At 31.3% G+C, this 19,296-nt stretch overlaps 2 protein-coding genes across 2 annotated transcripts; both read left to right on the top strand.

Moving 5' to 3' along the window:
- Positions 1-10,711: 10,711 nt before the first annotated feature.
- LOC141695286 (protein FAR1-RELATED SEQUENCE 5-like) lies at positions 10,712-11,644 on the top strand. Its single transcript, XM_074499544.1, has one exon. It carries the CDS (start codon positions 10,712-10,714, stop codon positions 11,642-11,644), a length of 933 nt encoding a protein of 310 aa, XP_074355645.1.
- A 15-nt stretch (positions 11,645-11,659) lies between these two features.
- LOC141695285 (protein FAR1-RELATED SEQUENCE 5-like) lies at positions 11,660-12,643 on the top strand. The gene has a single exon (XM_074499543.1). It carries the CDS (start codon positions 11,660-11,662, stop codon positions 12,641-12,643), a length of 984 nt encoding a protein of 327 aa, XP_074355644.1.
- Positions 12,644-19,296: the final 6,653 nt, after the last annotated feature.

Below are 19,296 nucleotides of genomic sequence, written 5' to 3'. Positions count from 1 at the left end.
GATGCAGCTCCTTCTATTGTGGAGTCTTTCTTAGAGGAGGTTAGTGGTAGTTCTGCAGCTTCTCATTTCAATAGACCCCCATTACATAGTAATGGAGCAAAAACAAGAATGTCTATCATACCAACACCAAAAGGACCTCATAGTGGGAGAAGTCCTTTATCAAATTTGACCAGTGTTTGTAAGTACTATGTATTGTACAGTACTTACAATTTAATTATGGCATTGGTAACAAACATTTTTTATAGTTAATTCTACAGTTATAAACAATGAACTTTGATGCAGCTCCTTCTAATGCGGATACTTTCTTAGAGAAGTTTACTGGTAGTTCTGCAGCTTCTCATTTCAACAAACCACCATTACATAATAATAATGGAGCAAAAAGAAGAATGTCTATCACACCAACAACAAAAGGACCTCCTACTGGAAGAAGTCCTTTATCCAATTTGACCAGTGTTTGTAAGTACTATGTACTGTACAATTGATAGATTTTAATTATTGTGTTGTTAACAAGCATTTTTTGTAGTTAATTCCTCCACCGACATACGATCTCCTTTGAAGAGCAATGAAAATATCAAAAAAAGCACCATTACCACTGCCAATATGAATACACATTTTACAGAGGCTCTTAAATCTTCAACTGCCAATAGTTCCAACAAAGGTAAAAAATTTAATTCCGACATAATACAACTCAAAATCCAATTACCTTGGTCTGTGTTTTAAAATAATTGCTTCCCAATTGTTGCTAATATTTTCTTTCTGTGCTTAACATAATAAGGTCGTACGCATAAACCACACGATTTGGAAAAACAGTTGGGCCGTATGAGTAAAAGATTAAATTTTGAAATGGTTGATGACCCGACAACCTGTGAATTTAATTTTGAAAGTATAGGTATGAACTGACAGAAAATGTCATTCCCAGTTTGAAAATGGATAATCTTTGATGAAAATGTTTTTTATTGTAGAGTACTCTACTATACGGGACACTGAAATTCCAGACGCCGATTGTTATTCTGATGACGGTATAATTCAGTTTCTAGGATTATTCTGTAGTCCATGTAATTGCTCCTTTTTTTATGATTCTCACTTTTATTTCATAATGCTAAGAGAATGAGGATAATGTTCAGTGGGAATATGATGTAAACAATACAGCAGGAAATAGAGGTATATAACCTTTTTGAGACAAATATCACTTCATTTATATTTGTCTGTTTAAATTCCTGTCATGTAATAAATTTATTGTGATCAGCATATTCCATAATATAATATTGTAAATTTGTGTTGGTAACCTTATTTTGCAGTGACATTGGAGTATGCTTTTTTAGGTCCTCCAAGTGTCAAGTGTTCTAAATGTGAAGCTTGGATGTGGAAGGAAGAATGTAATAACCCCAATTTTTGGAATTTTTGAAACCCTTATGAATAGTGTTTTGTTGATTATGCTGAATAAGAAAACTTTTCATGCCACACTATGTAGGGGTTCTTTTATTGATCTTCTGGGATATTATTAGTACTCTATGTGGTATATAAGTGTATGTAAAGATCGTCAGAATATCCAAATCCGAACACTTTGATTTTTCCCGGAAATCTACCAGATACAGAAAGAATTGAGTAGAAGGTAACAGAATAAAAATAATTTAAATTCAAGGATTATAAGAGAGGATCATAAAAGAAATATAATGTATTGAGAAAGGTTAAGGAAACCTAAGTAATAAGATCCCGGGTATGATCCCTCAAACGATAAACGAAAACGAAAGTTAAGCTAACCGTACAACAGATCAGCGGTCATTAGGCAAGAAATTAAGAGTTAATCAAGGAGGTTAGGGATGATCATGTCATCAAACCAATAAGAGGAGGACAAGTGGGGGAGGGTGACATAACAAGGTGACATAAGCATGACAAAGAAAGGTGTGTTGTTGGTTGATTAAGAACCACACAAAAGTTACCATGGTAAAAGGTAATAAATCAAAACAAAACAAATCAACCAAGCCAACCAACAATTCATTTCACCAAAAACACAAAGTTAATTAGCTCAAAGAAAAAGCTCTCGGCTTTCTTCTTCTTCAAAGAAAGAAAAAGTCAAAATCCTACCTCCAAGCTTTCTTAATTAGCAAGGTAATTATCTAAGACTCATTATGCATAGATATAGTTATCCTATAAGTTTGAACTTCTAATTCATTCACAATCTCTTCCTAAAAATCATGGAAGAAGAGGGTGAATAGTGTTTTTCAAGAACTAAATTTTTTGTTCTTGAGTTTTTTTTAGATTAAGCTTGGATAAGGACTTTTAAGGGTGATTCCAAGCTAATTACTTGATTCTCCACTCTCCAAGGAAGGTATAACCCCTCCAAACCCTAAATTTACTTTGAGTATTAGGTTTAGTTTTGTTGTTATGGTTCATGAGAGGCTTGATTGTTGTGTATGTAGAGGTTAGTTGGTTTTGTGATGTTTTTGGAGTTGTAATTCTTGGATTATTGATTAATGAACTTAAGTATAGTTTAAATTCATGTTTGAGAATAATATAAATTGATAATATTGAGTTGTTGGGGCTGTTATGGTGAAGTATGGATGGATTTTGGTTGGGATGTTGATTGTGGGTTGGTTGTGGGTTGATTTGGAGTGGTATAAATTTGGGTAATCGCGTAAACATAGCCGTCGTAATGCCCGATTTACTTTAGACTGTTTTTGTTCTTAACATTAGGACCCATGAACTCACTGCTAGGTTTTGACCATTGCCCTGATTAGATAGTTCATGTTATGAGCTTCATTTTGATATGTGGTTCGTTTGAATCCGATGTACGGTTTAGGAGAAATGACCGTTTTAAGTAACGGCGTTTCGCGAACGAACCATTACCCCTCGCCTTACTTTGAAACATAGGTTAAAGACCTAAAAGGACTAATTGGAATATGAAACATTTATGTAAAGTGTATTAGGCAGTTGGTAAGGCACTCGCGAAAGAATCGCCTTAAAACTCTTAATGGTGAATTTATTAAAAATGGTGGAGCCGAGGGTACTCGAGCGACTTAAGAGAATCATTAAGCGCAAAGCGAGCGTTAGAGTCTAAATTGGTTAAAGTATAGATTTATAAGTGACTTTGGTTTAATTCCAACTTATATGTTGTTTATAGGTTACCAGACTCGTCCCAAGCCATTTATAACCCTCAGTCGCTCAGGCAAGTTTTCTACCCGTTATACTGTTGTTGTGATGTATACATATGTATATGCATTATCTTGTGATAGATGCATGATGGTTAATTAGCAAATCTTGCGATATATTGGAGCATGTAATATGGTATATATGCATGTCTGTTTCATAATCTTGATATATATCTGTTGATTCAAATGCTTATAGTTGCATAATACCTATGCTAGAGATAAGCAGTAGTTACGTATACCCTTAGTATAGGGGACCCAAAGGTGGACATTTTTCTAAAACCGGGAGTCGATGTTCCCGAGTATATTATATATATATATTTATATATATATATATTGATATAGTTTTCAAAACTATTAATCGAATAAGGTTTATTCGATAACTTTATTTTATTTAATAAATATTACTTGAGTATTCATTCGAGGACTTATGACTCAGTTTATATTATTTAATGAATATTACTTGAATATTCATTCGAGGACTTATGACTCAGTTTATATTATTTAATGAATATTACGTGAATATTCATTCGAGAACTTATGACTCAGTTTATATTATTTAATGAATATTACTTGAATATTCATTCGAGGACTTATGACTCAGTTTATATTATTTAATGAATATTACTTGAATATTCATTCGAGGACTTATGACTCAGTTTATATTATTTAATGAATATTACTTGAATATTCATTCGAGAACTTATGACTCGGTTTATATTATTTAATGAATATTACTTGAATATTCATTCGAGGACTTATGACTCAGTTTATATATTTTAATGAATATTACTTGAATATTCATTCGAGGACTTATGACTCAGTTTATATTATTTAATGAATATTATTTTGAATATTCATTCGAGGACTTATGACTCCGATTATTTACTAATTATTATTCTTTATTTTATTAAAGAATAATGTGTCGATAATCAAACTCACTTTGATTATTCAAATAAAGATATTACTTTTGTATAAGTATATCTTTGGTTATTTAATATTCATTTCAAGTATAAGTTTTACAACTTCTACTTCAATTATTTTTATAAAGATTATTCTTTATGGGAATATTATTTAAATAATAATATTCAGATATTTTCTAATATATCGGGACTGATTTATTTCATTAAATCAGCATTACTCCAAACACTCTTTAAAGTGTTTTCGAGTCTTCAAAATGATTTTTAAAATTTAGAGCGGATCCCAAAACTCATTTTTATATTTAAGATCTTCCTTTTAAAGGGGATTTAAATATTCGCTCAAAATCTGAGGGATCCGGCTCTGTGGTGTATTTTATATTCGCAACGAGGTTGCTGCTTTGGTAAATGAATTGATTACTTACCCAACGTTCGGGAAGTAAGTCCATCTATTGAGTCGGCATAAGCAACATGGGCTCAGTGGGCGTCCATGAAAGTGTAAGTGGCTCAGTGGGAGTCCATCAAATGCGTAAGTGGCTGAGTGGCAGTCCAGCATAAGGTCCTATTGCGGCCAGGGTGATGACCAGTGGGGAATTCGTCCATCTATTAGTAGAAAAGGTTACTTATTGGTATCTTTGCCTGATCAACAAGATATCAGGTTTATGCCAAAATTCTTTTCTTTCCAAATTCATTGGATATTACAACTCTGTTCATACTTTACATGACAAAGGTTTTCAGGAAATGTATGAGATATATATATATATGAATATATATATCGGGACTTAATGAAGTATCTCGTAACTTCATTTCTTTTGAATGATATTTCAAGGATTGAATCTATTTAAATCATATCTTGCAGTCTCATCTATGTGATGAACTTTTGACACAGATTATACCTTGAACGGTGGTAGTTCAAGTAGTATTCAGAAAAGATATAAGTATATTGGAGTATCTTGTAACTTCATCTTTTAAACTTATATCTAGTAAATGATTATTTTGTGCATGTCAAAGATTTTCAGAAAAACATTGAGACAAGGTTAGATATATGAGATCACCTTGCAACGATATTTTTATACAGTTATAAACTGGAACTTTGTGTATATGATGCACGGAAGAGGATTTCCAAGATTTTGAAAAGTATATATACATATATACTGAATATTTTGCGACTTGGTCGCGTTAAGATATCAAACTTGGTTCATTTCTTCTTGACCAAGACTTTCATGAGTACGATGAGAATGCTCATACATTGTTAATTATTAAATATATTATTTCGGTGGGCTTGTTGCTCACCCTTGCTTTCTTCTTTCATCACACAACAATAGATAGAAAAGATGAACATGACCAAGCTTCCAATTCGCAAGCGGTTAGGAAACATTCCGCAGTTTTCAGGAAGCGTTGATGCCGCTGTAGCTGAGGTAGAAATTACCAATAGGCTAGACTTTCAACTTTTGATGTACCAGACTTATGTATCTATATGAATTGTAATAATGGCAAAGAAATGTAAATTTATTAAGAAACCCTTTTAAGGTGTAACGGTTTATAATGGTGGAATAAAATGACTTGTGTTATTTTTGGTATTCATCTCTGAGACTATAACTTGTGGTGTGTGTGTGTGTGTATTGTGGGGTCACAGTACTCAGTAGTTGGTTGACTGTTAGGACTAAGTATTGATAAGGGAAATGGAACTCGTGACAACCCGAATCCCTGACCCCGGATTTGGGGGTGTTACAAAGAACGTGTTAACAAATATTGCAGTAAAGGTATTCCAGAATTTTCCATATGTTGTGGTAAGGGTGAAATTCAACTACCAAAGGAAAAACCAACTCCAAGCTACATGTGGCAGCTGTTGAACGATAAAAGAACAGAAGCACATTTTCAAGATTGCATTCGTATGTATAACAGCTTATTTGCCTTTACTTCATGTGGAGGGAGGATTGATCATTCTATCAACTGTGGGGGGGCACCATATATATACCGTTTAAACGGTCAGAATCACCACCTTTTTGGTTCACTTATCCCAGATGAAGGTCAACCTCCCAAGTTTTGTCAACTCTACATTTATGACACTGCCAATGAGACAAATAATCGTCTAAGATGGATCAATGTGCATGATGGGAAAATAATTGAAGCTGAAATAATTAAAGGATTAACGAAGATGTTGGATGACTGTAATGAACTGGTGCATGAATTTAGGACTCAAAGAGATCGTTTTGAGCAAGACAAAGTCACTGAACTTGAAATTACTCTTAAGATATCACGTTCTGACAGCGGTCGCGAGAATCACATTGTACCAGCTGATGATCTTGCTGGAATAATGGTTGGTGACCTTGATGAAAACTGTGGTACTAGGGATATTGTTATTCATTCTCATGAACATGGCTTGCAACGAATTTCCGACATTCATCCAAAATTAATGGCATTACAGTACCCACTTCTGTTCCCCCATGGTGATGATGGATTTCATGTCCAACTAAAGTACGGTCATTCGGGCAAGAAGAAATCATGAAAGAGACAACTCATATCAATGAAAGAATACTATTCATATAAGTTTCAACTTCGACTAAATGAAGGTATATTTTTTATACCTTCTTTTATAGTAATTGTGTGGTTTAATTATTTTTATTTGAATATTTGGAAAGTTAGTCGTCTAACCCAATGTTATTAATAAACAGGTATGACTCCCCGTCTAGGTGGACGTCTTTACCAGCAATATGTTGTAGATGCTTTTTCAACAATTGAACAGGCGCGGATTTGGTGGTTTCGAGAACATCAAACCACTCTACGTAACGAGTTGTATAGGAAAATAAGTGATTCTGTAAGGAGTGGAGAGGTAGATTCATGCAATGTAGGAAAAGGCATTATACTTCCAGCTGGCTTTCTTGGGTCCAGACGATACATGCAACAAAACTTTCAAGATGCACTTGCTGTTTGTCGATATATTGGTCATCCAGATATTTTCCTGACAATGACAACAAATCCTCTAGGGGATGAAATAATTCAGATGATGAAGCTCACACCACATTGTGTGCCTGCAAATTCTCCTGATATCATTGCAAGAGTATTCAAATTAAAACTTGATCAATTATTGGATGATATTAGGAAAAATAATGTATCCGGGAAATGCATTGGAGGTATTATCTTCAACCAAATTATACATTCTGCTAAATATCTTTCAAAGATGAAATGATTTAACTTCTTATTCTTTCCTGTAGTGATGTATGTGGTGGAATTTCAGAAACGTGGCCTTCCCCATGTCCACATGTTGATTTGGTTAGATGCTGATTCAAAGAGGAATCTAATAAAGAATGTAGACAATTTTGTTTCAGCTGAAATTCCCGATCCGAACGAAGATAAAACCGGACATGAAGCTGTTAAATCTTTCATGATTCATGGACCATGTGGACCTCAATTTCCCAAATCTCCATGTATGAAAGATCACCAATGTATATGTCATCGCCCTCATAATTTCAACCCGGAATCGCTGATACATTTCGTCAATCCACGTGAAGCAACAACGGTCACCGACGTTAAGCTGCAAGTCATTACGGAACTGAAGCCACCCACCGAGAATCGCAGTTCGGTTTCCTTCCCTACGTTTTCGAATCTCTAACTCCCAGCAACGATCGCCTTTAAAGACTTTTATCGTCTCTTTCTTCCTCCAAAATATTATAACATTCAGGTAATCGAGAGAAATGTCCTGCAATATTAAACAACTTAAACATATTAATACATATTACATTTTCTGGGAATTAGTGAAAAGTAGGGAAACAGACCACTCCGTACGAATGCTCCAACATGTGGGAATTCTGAACTTCTATTACAAATCTGGAGGGATAACAAAGCGAAAATGAGAGTTGTCCTGCATAAACAAAGTTCACATGTTAAATTACACCAATGTACATTTATTGTAAAAAAATTTAATTCTACAAATGTACTAACTCACTTGAAGCAAGAACATCAGAATCAAGCAATATCTCCACATGTCGTCCATCATAAAAACATATCTGAAAGTTCTTTCCAACATCATATGTGAAAACCAACATGTCAAAGGACCGAAAATTTCGTAATCCTAAAGCATCATATACATTTCTGAAACCATTCAGAGAACATGTCCTACTATCACAATAACCAGAATATTCAAGTTCGTTGTTAAGAACATACGTCACAAAACCGGACATTCGGCGACCGAATCTTTCAATAAAGGGGACATGAGGTTTCTACAATAAAACAGAGGTAAGATTATTTCACCACATAAAAAGGCCTAATAGCAGTGGATTACTAAATACTAACCACTTCGTCAACAATTTCTTCGGAATACGAAACATACTTCAAAAACTTCCAACCTCCATTGTAACTGCTCACTAAATTAAACAAATTGGAAATTTATAAGCCGCCTAAGAAAACAAACAAGGGAAATTAAAATTAAAAAAAAACAAATTCTAACCGATTAATGGACTACAAGTCTGGGATGCATGCACAATGCTTGGATATTCAATTTCAACACCGTCACGACCAATAATAAAAATCTTAAAATTTATCATCCCAACATACTCAAATATAAGCACTTCACCACCACTTAAACCATGATCGATGAACAAATCTATGATGCCACCAAGTTTGTGATTAGTTCGATTGAAACTCACATGCAGTTTGTACCCATTCCTAATTTCAAGCATCCAATCTTCTGGCATATCTTCTCCATGCATCATCACAAAACGGATAGGAACAACCTATTTCGCAATTTAAGAATTTTTTTCATACATTATTCACAAATACACTCAAGAAACAGTTGGAAAAATAAGAAACAAGAAACTTAATAATTCACTGGATAAACAATCATCGCTCCCGAGATACTTCAAAAATGTGGGTACATACATAGAAGAGGCCATTACAGAGAAGTTTACTCAATTAGGGATTTCACAAGATATAAGAAGTAATAAGGGGTACAACCTCCTAACTTTTTCTCTTTATTTAAGACTCTGTTTGACTTATAAGACTATGACTTTTTCTCAAAAGCATTACATGGACAAAAACTGTAAGATGGCACGAGTACAAAGAATGATGTCCATATTTGGAACTACACTACCGTTACAAAATTAAATAGATATAACGCTTTCAATTCTCAAAACTTAAATTGATAATAAAATTTTTAAAACTACAATTTTAGAGTTAATGTAATCATTAAATGCGGAAAAATAATTAAGGTTAAAGCAATAAATAAAAAAAATTAAAAAAATTAATATTTATAATAAAATATACATAGTTTTATTAAAATATTATAATTAACACCTGTGCAACGGGCACACATACTAGTTGCATATATGAGCGCCTTTTATATTGATTTGATGAGACTACTAAAAGCTAAAAAAACAATTATGTTAAAAAGACACTATAGCATGCTAAATAATTTAATTTCATAATTTAGTACATAAAAAAGTACAAGTACGTAGTCTTTAATATTTTAACATCTAAAATACCTAAATATATAATCATATTAATCAATCACGGATGAATAATTAATAAACTAATATAGAATTTGACAATATAATCATAAACCCAATTTATACAATATATATAATATATATTAATCACCAATTTATAACTATGCAACCTTAATTTTAGAAACAATAAAAAGATTAACTAATAATGAACAAAATATGTATAGTGACGATACAAAATTAAATAACAAAATCCATGAAAATATCATTTTAATCATTATAAATCATGAAAAGAACATAAATTAAAAACTTGCGAAATATAGTAAAAGTCTTTGTTTATAGATGCCTAACCACCGGTACAAGATAAAGTAGTATAGGGCAGTGACATAAACCTGGAGTTCTGGTGCTCCAACAAATAAAGTCACCGACTAATTCTTTTATTTAAGCTTTTCTCCCACGAAAGCTCGGTGGTTACTCTTTTAATAAAACTTAATTTTTCTTACCAGCCTCCAGCTTGTTTATATAATAATCTAAGTATCCTTCTATTATTAGAATTAGAATTTTAATAGATAATTAAATATTTAAAAGCAGTCATTTTTTTATAATTTCTTATCTCTAATTCAAAATATATTATTATAATTATAATTATAATTATAATTATAATTATAATTATTATTATTTAAAATTAACGAATATTACAAATATAAACAACACACTTCTTCTTTAATGATCAATAAATTAATACAAATTTATATTATTTTGAAGAATGACTATTTATTTATGGGTAAAATTCCACAGCCACGGTTGGTTCCATGTGTTGGCAGCCAACAGGAAAATTCTTCCGCAATGAAACATTGCGGAAGTCTTCCGCCTTGAAACATTGCGGAAGACTTCCGCCTTGAAACATTGCGGAAGACTTCCGCCTTGAAACATTGCGGAAGAATTTTGTTTTTCTTTAATTATTTAATAATATGTGCTTTAAATGTGTTTCTGATTTAAATATATTTATAATTTAAAACAAAAATAATATTTATATTTTAAAACAATTATGTTATTTTTTAAAAATAAAGTACTTAATAAAATTTAAGAAATAGATTTATATTGAATTAAACATTGAATAAAATTTAAAATAAAAAAAGAACCACTTCCCTTACTTACCATCATATTAGTTCGAGGGACGTATCCGATAACAAATTGTAGTGCTCGAATGTGTGTCACTCATAGAGTTAAAAATGATAAATGGGAAGTAACTTTGGTTAAATTAGAGAATGATCATGATATGGTAACCTCGGATAAAGTACAATTCATGCAAAGGTCCAAAAATATAGATCCGGTTACCCGAGCATTGCTTGAGTTATTTGATAAATCGGGCATTAAAACCGCTAAAGCGATGAGATTTCTTGGTGAAACATGGGGTGGTGTGGAAAAACTTGGATTTTCTAATCAAGATGTTCGTAACGTAATTCGTGATATTCGACGACGGGTGTTCGATTCCGGTGATGCGGGGAGTGGGATGGCATTGCTACGACAATTGAAAGAAAAAAGTTTTGGAAACTTTTTCTATCGAGTTGATTTGGATGAAGAAAATAGAGTTAGAGGTTTGGTTTGGGTTGATCATCGATCATTGAACGCATACACGAATTTTGGAGATGTTGTTTCATTTGACTCCACATATAGGACCAATAGGTATTGTATGCCGTTTATACCAATAACCGGGGTCAATCACCATTACCAAAATATCTTGTTCGGGTTTGCACTCATGCGGGATGAGACGGAGATTTCATATAAATGGGTTTTGAAGACATGGTTGGAAGCCGTCGGAAACAAACCTCCCCTCACTATTATTACGGATCAAGATATAGCATTGGGAAATGCTATTGCCGAGATTTTGCCGGATACCAAGCACATATTATGTTTGTGGCACATAAGTAATAAATTTCCCGAAAAATTGTCGGCTTTGTACACACAATATCCGGAATTTAAAGGGGATTTTAATGATTGTTTGTACAAGTCGTTGTCACCCACGGAATTTGTTGGTAAGTGGGAGGTTTTGGTTCATAAGTATGGACTCGAGGATCATGTTTGGCTAAACGATATGTATGCCATAAAAGATAAATGGATTCGTGCTTACACAAAATAACATTTCTCCGCCGGTATGACCACCACCTCAAGAAGCGAGTCCATGAATTCATTTTTTGACGAGTATGTGAAAGCTTCAATCGGGTTGAAAGAATTCATTGAGAATTCACAAAAGGATTTGGAAACACAAATTCTTAATGAGGTTAAATCCGACTACGAGACCGAGTATAAGGAAAGGAGATTGATATTTAATTCCCCCTTGGAAAATCATGCTTCTTCTATTTACACAAAAGAAATGTTTAGGCAATTTCAAAATGAGCTTAGAAAAAGCACATCTTATGTGGTAAATAGTTGCAAAGATGGTTCCAATTACATGTGGAAGTTGTATTTAGTTGAGAAGTATAATGTGCCGGAGAATCTTAGAAGAAGGTATCGGGTAATGGTTTCTTTGGAAGGAAATATTGATTGTGAATGTAAAAAATTTGAACATTCCGGGATTCTTTGCAAACATATCCTACGCTATCTTGACAAGAAACAAAAAACTATGATACCAACAATTTTTATCAAATCAAGATGGACGGCGAGCGCAAATAAAATTGATGGTTTTTCGCCTTATAATCCTCCCGTTCTTGTTAATGTTGGTGATTCAACAACGGCAAGGTATAGTGCTTTGTGTAAATCTTTTCAAGGTTTGGGTGCTCTTGGAAGTTGTTCAAAACCACGATACAATTACGTCATGGATTTGATTGAGAAAGGAAAATGTTACGTGATTGAAAAGTTTCGTGAAGAAGAAAATAATTCAAGAATGGAGGAGGAGTTCCAAGTTTACGATGAACAAGATCCAATATTCAATCCTCCAATGTCACAAACAAAGGGAAGAAAGAAGGATTCGGCAAGGTATAAAAGTGGCATTGAGACGTCAACAGCAAAGAAAAATTCAGGAAGGTCTAAAAGTGGTATTGAGACGTCAACTGAAAAAATCCGTTATTGCGGTTTTTGTGGTGTGGTCGGACATGATAGGAGGCGTTGTCTTAAAAATCCAAATAGAAATTTTAAATGATTTAATTCTATTTGAATGTAGAAATTTAAATTAATGGAATGTAATATTTGAATTTGGAATGTCATATTTGAATTTGGCTTTTAAATATTATTTGGTATGTATTGGAGCTATAATTTACTTTTTTTTGTAAGTACAAATTTTAAAAAATGAATAGCTGAAAAAACAGGGGAGTAAAGCCTACTTCCGCAATGATTCATTGCGGAATGCCTTTCCTTCCGCAATGATTCATTGCAAAAGGTCCCCTGTTTCCCCTGTTTTCCCCTGTTTTTCCTTAGCTTCAAATTTTTAAGGAATTAATTCAATTTTAAATTTTTAAAAAATTTAAAATTAAATGGAAAAAAGTCAGAAATGGTGAAAAAAATTAGTGACAATATTTTTTGATAATTTCAGTCTCTCCTCTAATTTTTGATTATTTTTTAATAAAAGTCCATTTTTATATTTTTTCTTTATTTTTAATTCAAATTAATACAATTAAAGGAAAAAAATCAAAAAAAAAAGAAAAATGGTGAAAAACAATTACTGACACTATTTTTTGATAATTTCAGTGTCTCCTCTAATTTTTGATTATTTTTTAAGAAAAGTCCATTTTTTTATTTTTTTTCTTTATTTTTAATTCGAATTAATACATATTATTAAAGGAAAAAAATAAAAAAAAGGAAAAAAGTCAGAAATGGTGAAAAAAATTAGTGACACTATTTTTTGATAATTCCAGCGTCTCCTCTAATTTTTGATTAATTTTTAAGAAAAGTCCATTTTTTTATTTTTTCTTTATTTTTAATTCGAATTATTACATATTATTCAAGGAAAAAATCAAAATAAAATGGAAAAAAATGTGAAATGGTGAAAAAAATACAGAAATTATTGTTTAAAATTTTCAGTGTTCCAGGCATTTTTTGCAATAATTGTAAGAGTTTTTATTATTTAATTCGAATTTATTCATATGCAGTGACCAAATTATAAAAAAATGAAACAAGGTGACCAAAGTGTGATTTTTGCAGAAGTTTCAAGCTTCCGCAATGATTCATTGCGGATGGGACTTGCTTCCGCAATGTTTCATTGCGGAAGGGTACTGATACCTGCAGACTGCAGGTTTTGCTGTTTCTGCAGCCTGCAGTTTTCTGCAATTCCTAGTTTTCATGTCCCTGTTTTCACGCTACAAACTCAAGAATAAAAATACATAACCATTCCAACAAATCAAACACCAATCCAAATTAACCAATCCAACAAATCAAACACTAATCCTCATTGAAAATGATAAACATTCTAACCATTTATTCTAACATTCAAAAGCTAACCAAATCAAAAATCCAAACCAAATCCAAATAAAAAATGCAACCCAAATCCATACGAACAATTTAACCATTCTAAATAAGTTCATACCAACATGAACAATCGAAAAACTACTACAAGAACCAACATAAGTATACAAATACAAGTCCAATAAATCTTCTAAATTCAAGAAATAAATCATAAACCCAAATTTCTTTGGGTCAATCCCCATGCTGAAAGATGACGAGCACGCCCCCTACGCAATTCCCAAGTAATGCGATAACGAAATGTCTCTACATCATCATATGGATGCCAGACAGCGTGCTCCAATCTAATCCCATTAAGAATGGCATCCACATACTTGCATACATAGACGCCGCAGTCAACTCCAGTATCTTGCTTCGGCCGAGCCGTAACTATAGCCATTTTCATGAATTTCTTTGTAAATCTCTGGGGGTCCAAGTAATTTAGCCAGCACGGGAGGACTTTCTCCTACAATTTCAAATAATTAGTAACAAATATGAAATAATTAAGCATGAATTCTTTTCTACAAGTCTTTATTATGCATTTTATCCTAAATATGCAAATAATAAATCAAATTAAGGGCTAAAAGACATGAATTCTTTTCTACAAGTCTTTATTATGCATTTTATCCTAAATATGCAAATAATAAATCAAATTAAGGGCTAAAAGACATGAATTCTTTTCTACAAGTCTTTATTATGCATTTTATCCTAAATATGCAAATAATAAATCAAATTAAGGGCTAAAAGACATGAATTCTACAAGTCTTTATTATGCATTTTATCCTAAGTATGCAAATAATAAATCAAATTAAGGGCTAAAAGACATGAATTCTTTTCTATAAGTCTTTATTATGCATTTTATCCTAAGTATGCAAATAATAAATCAAATTAAGGGCTAAAAGACATGAATTCTTTTCTACAAGTCTTTATTATGCATTTTATCCTAAATATGCAAATAATAAATCAAATTAAGGGCTAAAAGACATGAATTCTTTTCTACAAGTCTTTATTATGCATTTTATCCTAAATATGCAAATAATAAATCAAATTAAGGGCTAAAAGACATGAATTCTTTTCTATAAGTCTTTATTATGCATTTTATCCTAAATATGCAAATAATAAATCAAATTAAGGGCTAAAAGACATGAATTCTTTTCTGTAAGTCTTTATTATGCATTTTATCCTAAATATGCAAATAATAAATCAAATTAAGGGCTAAAAGACATGAATTCTTTTCTAGAAGTCTTTATTATGCATTTTATCCTAAATAAGCAAATAATAAATCAAATTAAGGGCTAAAAGACATGAATTCTTTTCTACAAGTCTTTATTATACATTTTATCCTAAATATGCAAATAATAAATCAAATTAAGGGCTAAAAGACATGAATTCTTTTCTATAAGTCTTTATTATGCATTTTATCCTAAATATGCAAATAATAAATCAAATTAAGGGCTAAAAGACATGAATTTTTTCTACAAGTCTTTATTATGCATTTTATCCTAAATATGTAAATAATAAATCAAATTAAGGGCTAAAAGACATGAATTCTTTTCTACAAGTCTTTATTATGCATTTTATCCTAAAAATGCAAATAATAAATCAAATTAAGGGCTAAAAGACATGAATTCTTTTCTATAAGTCTTTATTATGCATTTTATCCTAAATAAGTATAAACTCTTTTTATAAGTCTAAATATGCAAAGATTAGAGGTTACCATGAAGTAATACTGGACGGAGTAAAGCATCTTGAAATTACAGAAGTGCCCATCCTCACGAAGTGGATCAACTAATAGAACTTTCATCTTGTTCAGGTCCACAATAAACAAGATCCAATGACCTCCAGTGCATGTAGGAAATAAAGCATAATCACATAAATGGATATCTGGCTCTTGAAATTGCCTATGGTAGGTCTTAAAGAAGTCAATCTGTTCAGCAAGCTCCTCTCCTGTCTTCTTGTATGCTTGCAAGGTTCTCAAGGCTATGACAAAACCAGTTGCAGGTTTGATTTATTAATCACCTTTGAAACCTCCCCCACGCGACACTGACATAGCTAACTGTTGGTGATCACAGACAATTCTATCTCGCAATTTAGAAACCACTGTATTAGCATACTATCATATAATCACCACAACCACAAAAACAAACACAACCCAAAACCCGAAATCCAATTACCTCCTCGAATATGTCCCAAAATCACTACTTCAGTCAAAAAAAATTACCTTCGAATATGCCAAAATTTAACATATAATTCGAAATAAAAATTAATTAATTCGAAATAAAAAATTAAAAATTCCTAATTAATACTAACCCTAATTCGAACTAATTAATCAGAAAGAATCAAGAACATATAATTCCATCTAAAAAGTATCAAATCATGCTACAATTCGAACTACATCTTGTGTGTGTACTGTGTATGTGTGTATATATACATACATCTCGAAATCAAGGAAGAAGAATAACGAACCTTTGAATCAAGGAAGAAGAACACAAAAGAATCAGTTGCAATTGCCTTAGAAAAGCTCAAAATCGCCCTAGGATCGCACAGAATCGCCCAAAAAAATGCTCAAGAACAAATTTTAATTGATAAAACTGCTGGAAGTTGGCTAGGAGGGTATATCTGTACACGACTTCCGCAATGATTCATTGCGGAAGTATTAAGGGAAAAAGGGTATTTTCAGTCCTTCCGCAATAAATCATAGCGGAAGTCAGGGTAAAAAGGTAATTTAATACCCTTACGCAATGAATCATTGCGGAAGGGTAGCCTTCCGCAATGAACCATTGCGTAAGGGTTGGCTCTAAAAAAACTCCAACCAACCATGGTTGGGGAAGGGACCCCTTTATTTATAAGTGTCTAAAGTTTTTGGGTTCTACTTTGCCAATGGGCTGGACTAGTGTTGTAGGATGTTGTATCCAATGTATATAAACCTCTTTTGGGCGTGTATCTAGTTCTGCAAAATAACCTAAGGACTGCGTAGAATCAATATACTTGTATTTCAGTATTTGTATAAAGAGAATCAGTTCATTATATTTTTCGAAATTTTCATTGTTTTTGAATTAAAAATTACTAATGACTACAATTATCTTGTATTCTTACTTTCTCTTCTCGTAAAAAAAATAATTTTTTTAAAAATTACAAGTACCTTATATTTTTCTAAATTTTCTCTTTAAGTCAAACAAAGTTAACAATTACCGTATATTTTTCTAAACTCTCTTCAATTTAGACAAAGTTAATCTTGAACAATAACCCAAAATATAATTATAAAATTCTGTTTATGAATCAATACATCATAATATAAGATAATAAAATGAGGAATATATTTATTGGAGAAGAATTTATACATATTGACAACATATGCAACAATGGTAAGCGTCTCTTTCATTAAATATGTGCAAGTGTTGTTTATAAATTAAACTCTTAATTTTGTGATTATTTTTTATTATATGGTGTGACTGAAATTGTGAATGTACTAATGTTTGTGTTTTGTGTTTTGTGTTTCGCTTACTAGTAAGTTAAGTTCTTATTATTTACTTTAAGAAACTTTTGTTCGGTAAATTAATATTATTACTGTATTGTTTTTAGTGTTATTCTTATATCTATTATTTAATCAAGAGTTCCAATGAAGAGAAAATCATAGAAAAGTTCTGAAAATGCCGATATTCTTTCTCCAAAGTTATTATTCATAATGACCAACACGAAATAAAAAATCCAAACAAATTTTTTTTACCTATCCAATTTAAAATCACGTTTATAAGGCTGCTGAAAAGTGCGGATTAGTAAACTAGTTTTAATTTAATAATCCTAATTATGTGAATTCTTCTAAAATTTTAAAGAGAAAATTTAGGGTTTTAAATAGTTCTTGATAATATTCTCAAACATAAAAAATTGTAATATATGTATTTTGAAATAATTTTTTTTGAGATTTAAGAGTTTCTCTATGATAAAAAAATTATCGTATGAGCTCAACTTTATCGAATGTTGTTGTAGTTAAATGTATTATTACGAATTTCGATCAAGCAGACAACCAAGGCTGTTGCTCTTTATATTAAATTTTATTTCAAATATATATTTTCGGTACATATCTATTTTATTTTATTATGAACAAAATATTAAAAGTTTGATTATGAGTCTTCTGGTAATCAAATTTGGAACCATCAGATCAAATTGATGAGAACATTAAGATATAATCTTTTAAATTATTATTTAAGGGGTCTGAGGTTCGAATCTAACGGTAACGTATTAAAATTATAATATATAATATATAATGATAAAATAACCATGCGCAGATAATATACTACTATATATTACTATATATGATGTATAAAATAGCATGAATACATTACATCTCCTATATTTTTAAGTGAAAATTATGTTAAACTTTTACATTTAATTCCATTGATTTGTTAAATAAAAGACTATGGTCGGTATTTTAAAAATCGGCAATCGATCAGTCGGCGCGTAGGAATTATATGTGCGAAAATTCATAATCTTGAGAACATTAATCATAAGTTTTTTTTTCAGAATGTGTAACTAAAATGGTCCATGTAAGAGTAAATCATACGAATTTAGGAGGTAATAATCGGTCAAAATCTTACAAAATAAATGAATTAATAATAAATTCAAATGATAATTTTTTTAATCTCCAATATTAAATAAAACTAAAGAGGGGATTACCTATTATATTTAATAATAAAATGATGATTATTATAATTTATTTTTAAATAAAAAATTATATTTTAATACTAAATTTAAAATATATAAAAATAAAATTTGATATATCGGAATTATTATTTCAATTAATGGTGATCTAATAAATAGAAGGTACACTCACTAGATCCAAAAATAATAGAAAATGATTGATTATGTAGCATCTATACTAAACTATAATAACCAAACATGGGTATAATTTGCAGTTTGGTTAAATTATCCTTTTTACTAATTTCAATTAGAAGAATAAATAATATTACATATTAAATTATAAATAAACAATACACGGACTCTCTTTAGTCACTTTCTACTCAACTACAATCACTCATCCCTCGCAGACTTCTAACATACAGACTCCCTACAATTGAATTGTATTGTGCCCTCAGTTGCTTCAGTTCTACAGAACTCATCCATCCAATACTAAGGCCAATATTTTCACTACCTATGATTTTCACTATATTATCATATTATATGGTAAGGCCAATATTTTCACTACCTATGATTTTCACCATATTATCGTGAGTTTCTTAGTTATTGGTCATGGTTAATCAATTGTTTAGTTATATTATGTAATTAGGTTCAAGTTCAAATATCCATGCTACCTGTTTGATTTTTATAATTTCGTGAGTCTTTTTGTTTCATTTATGTTTA

Source organism: Apium graveolens, chromosome 11 (assembly GCF_009905375.1).
Source record: "Apium graveolens cultivar Ventura chromosome 11, ASM990537v1, whole genome shotgun sequence".
NCBI lineage: Eukaryota > Viridiplantae > Streptophyta > Magnoliopsida > Apiales > Apiaceae > Apium > Apium graveolens.
Note: the sequence above shows the minus strand (reverse complement) of the source record. Positions and strands in the feature narration are given on the sequence as shown.

Excerpts from the sequence above, each read along its gene's own strand:
- LOC141695286 (XM_074499544.1), top strand. The coding sequence starts at position 10,712 with ATGTGTGTCACTCATAGAGTTAAAAATGATAAATGGGAAGTAACTTTG.
- LOC141695285 (XM_074499543.1), top strand. The coding sequence starts at position 11,660 with ATGACCACCACCTCAAGAAGCGAGTCCATGAATTCATTTTTTGACGAG.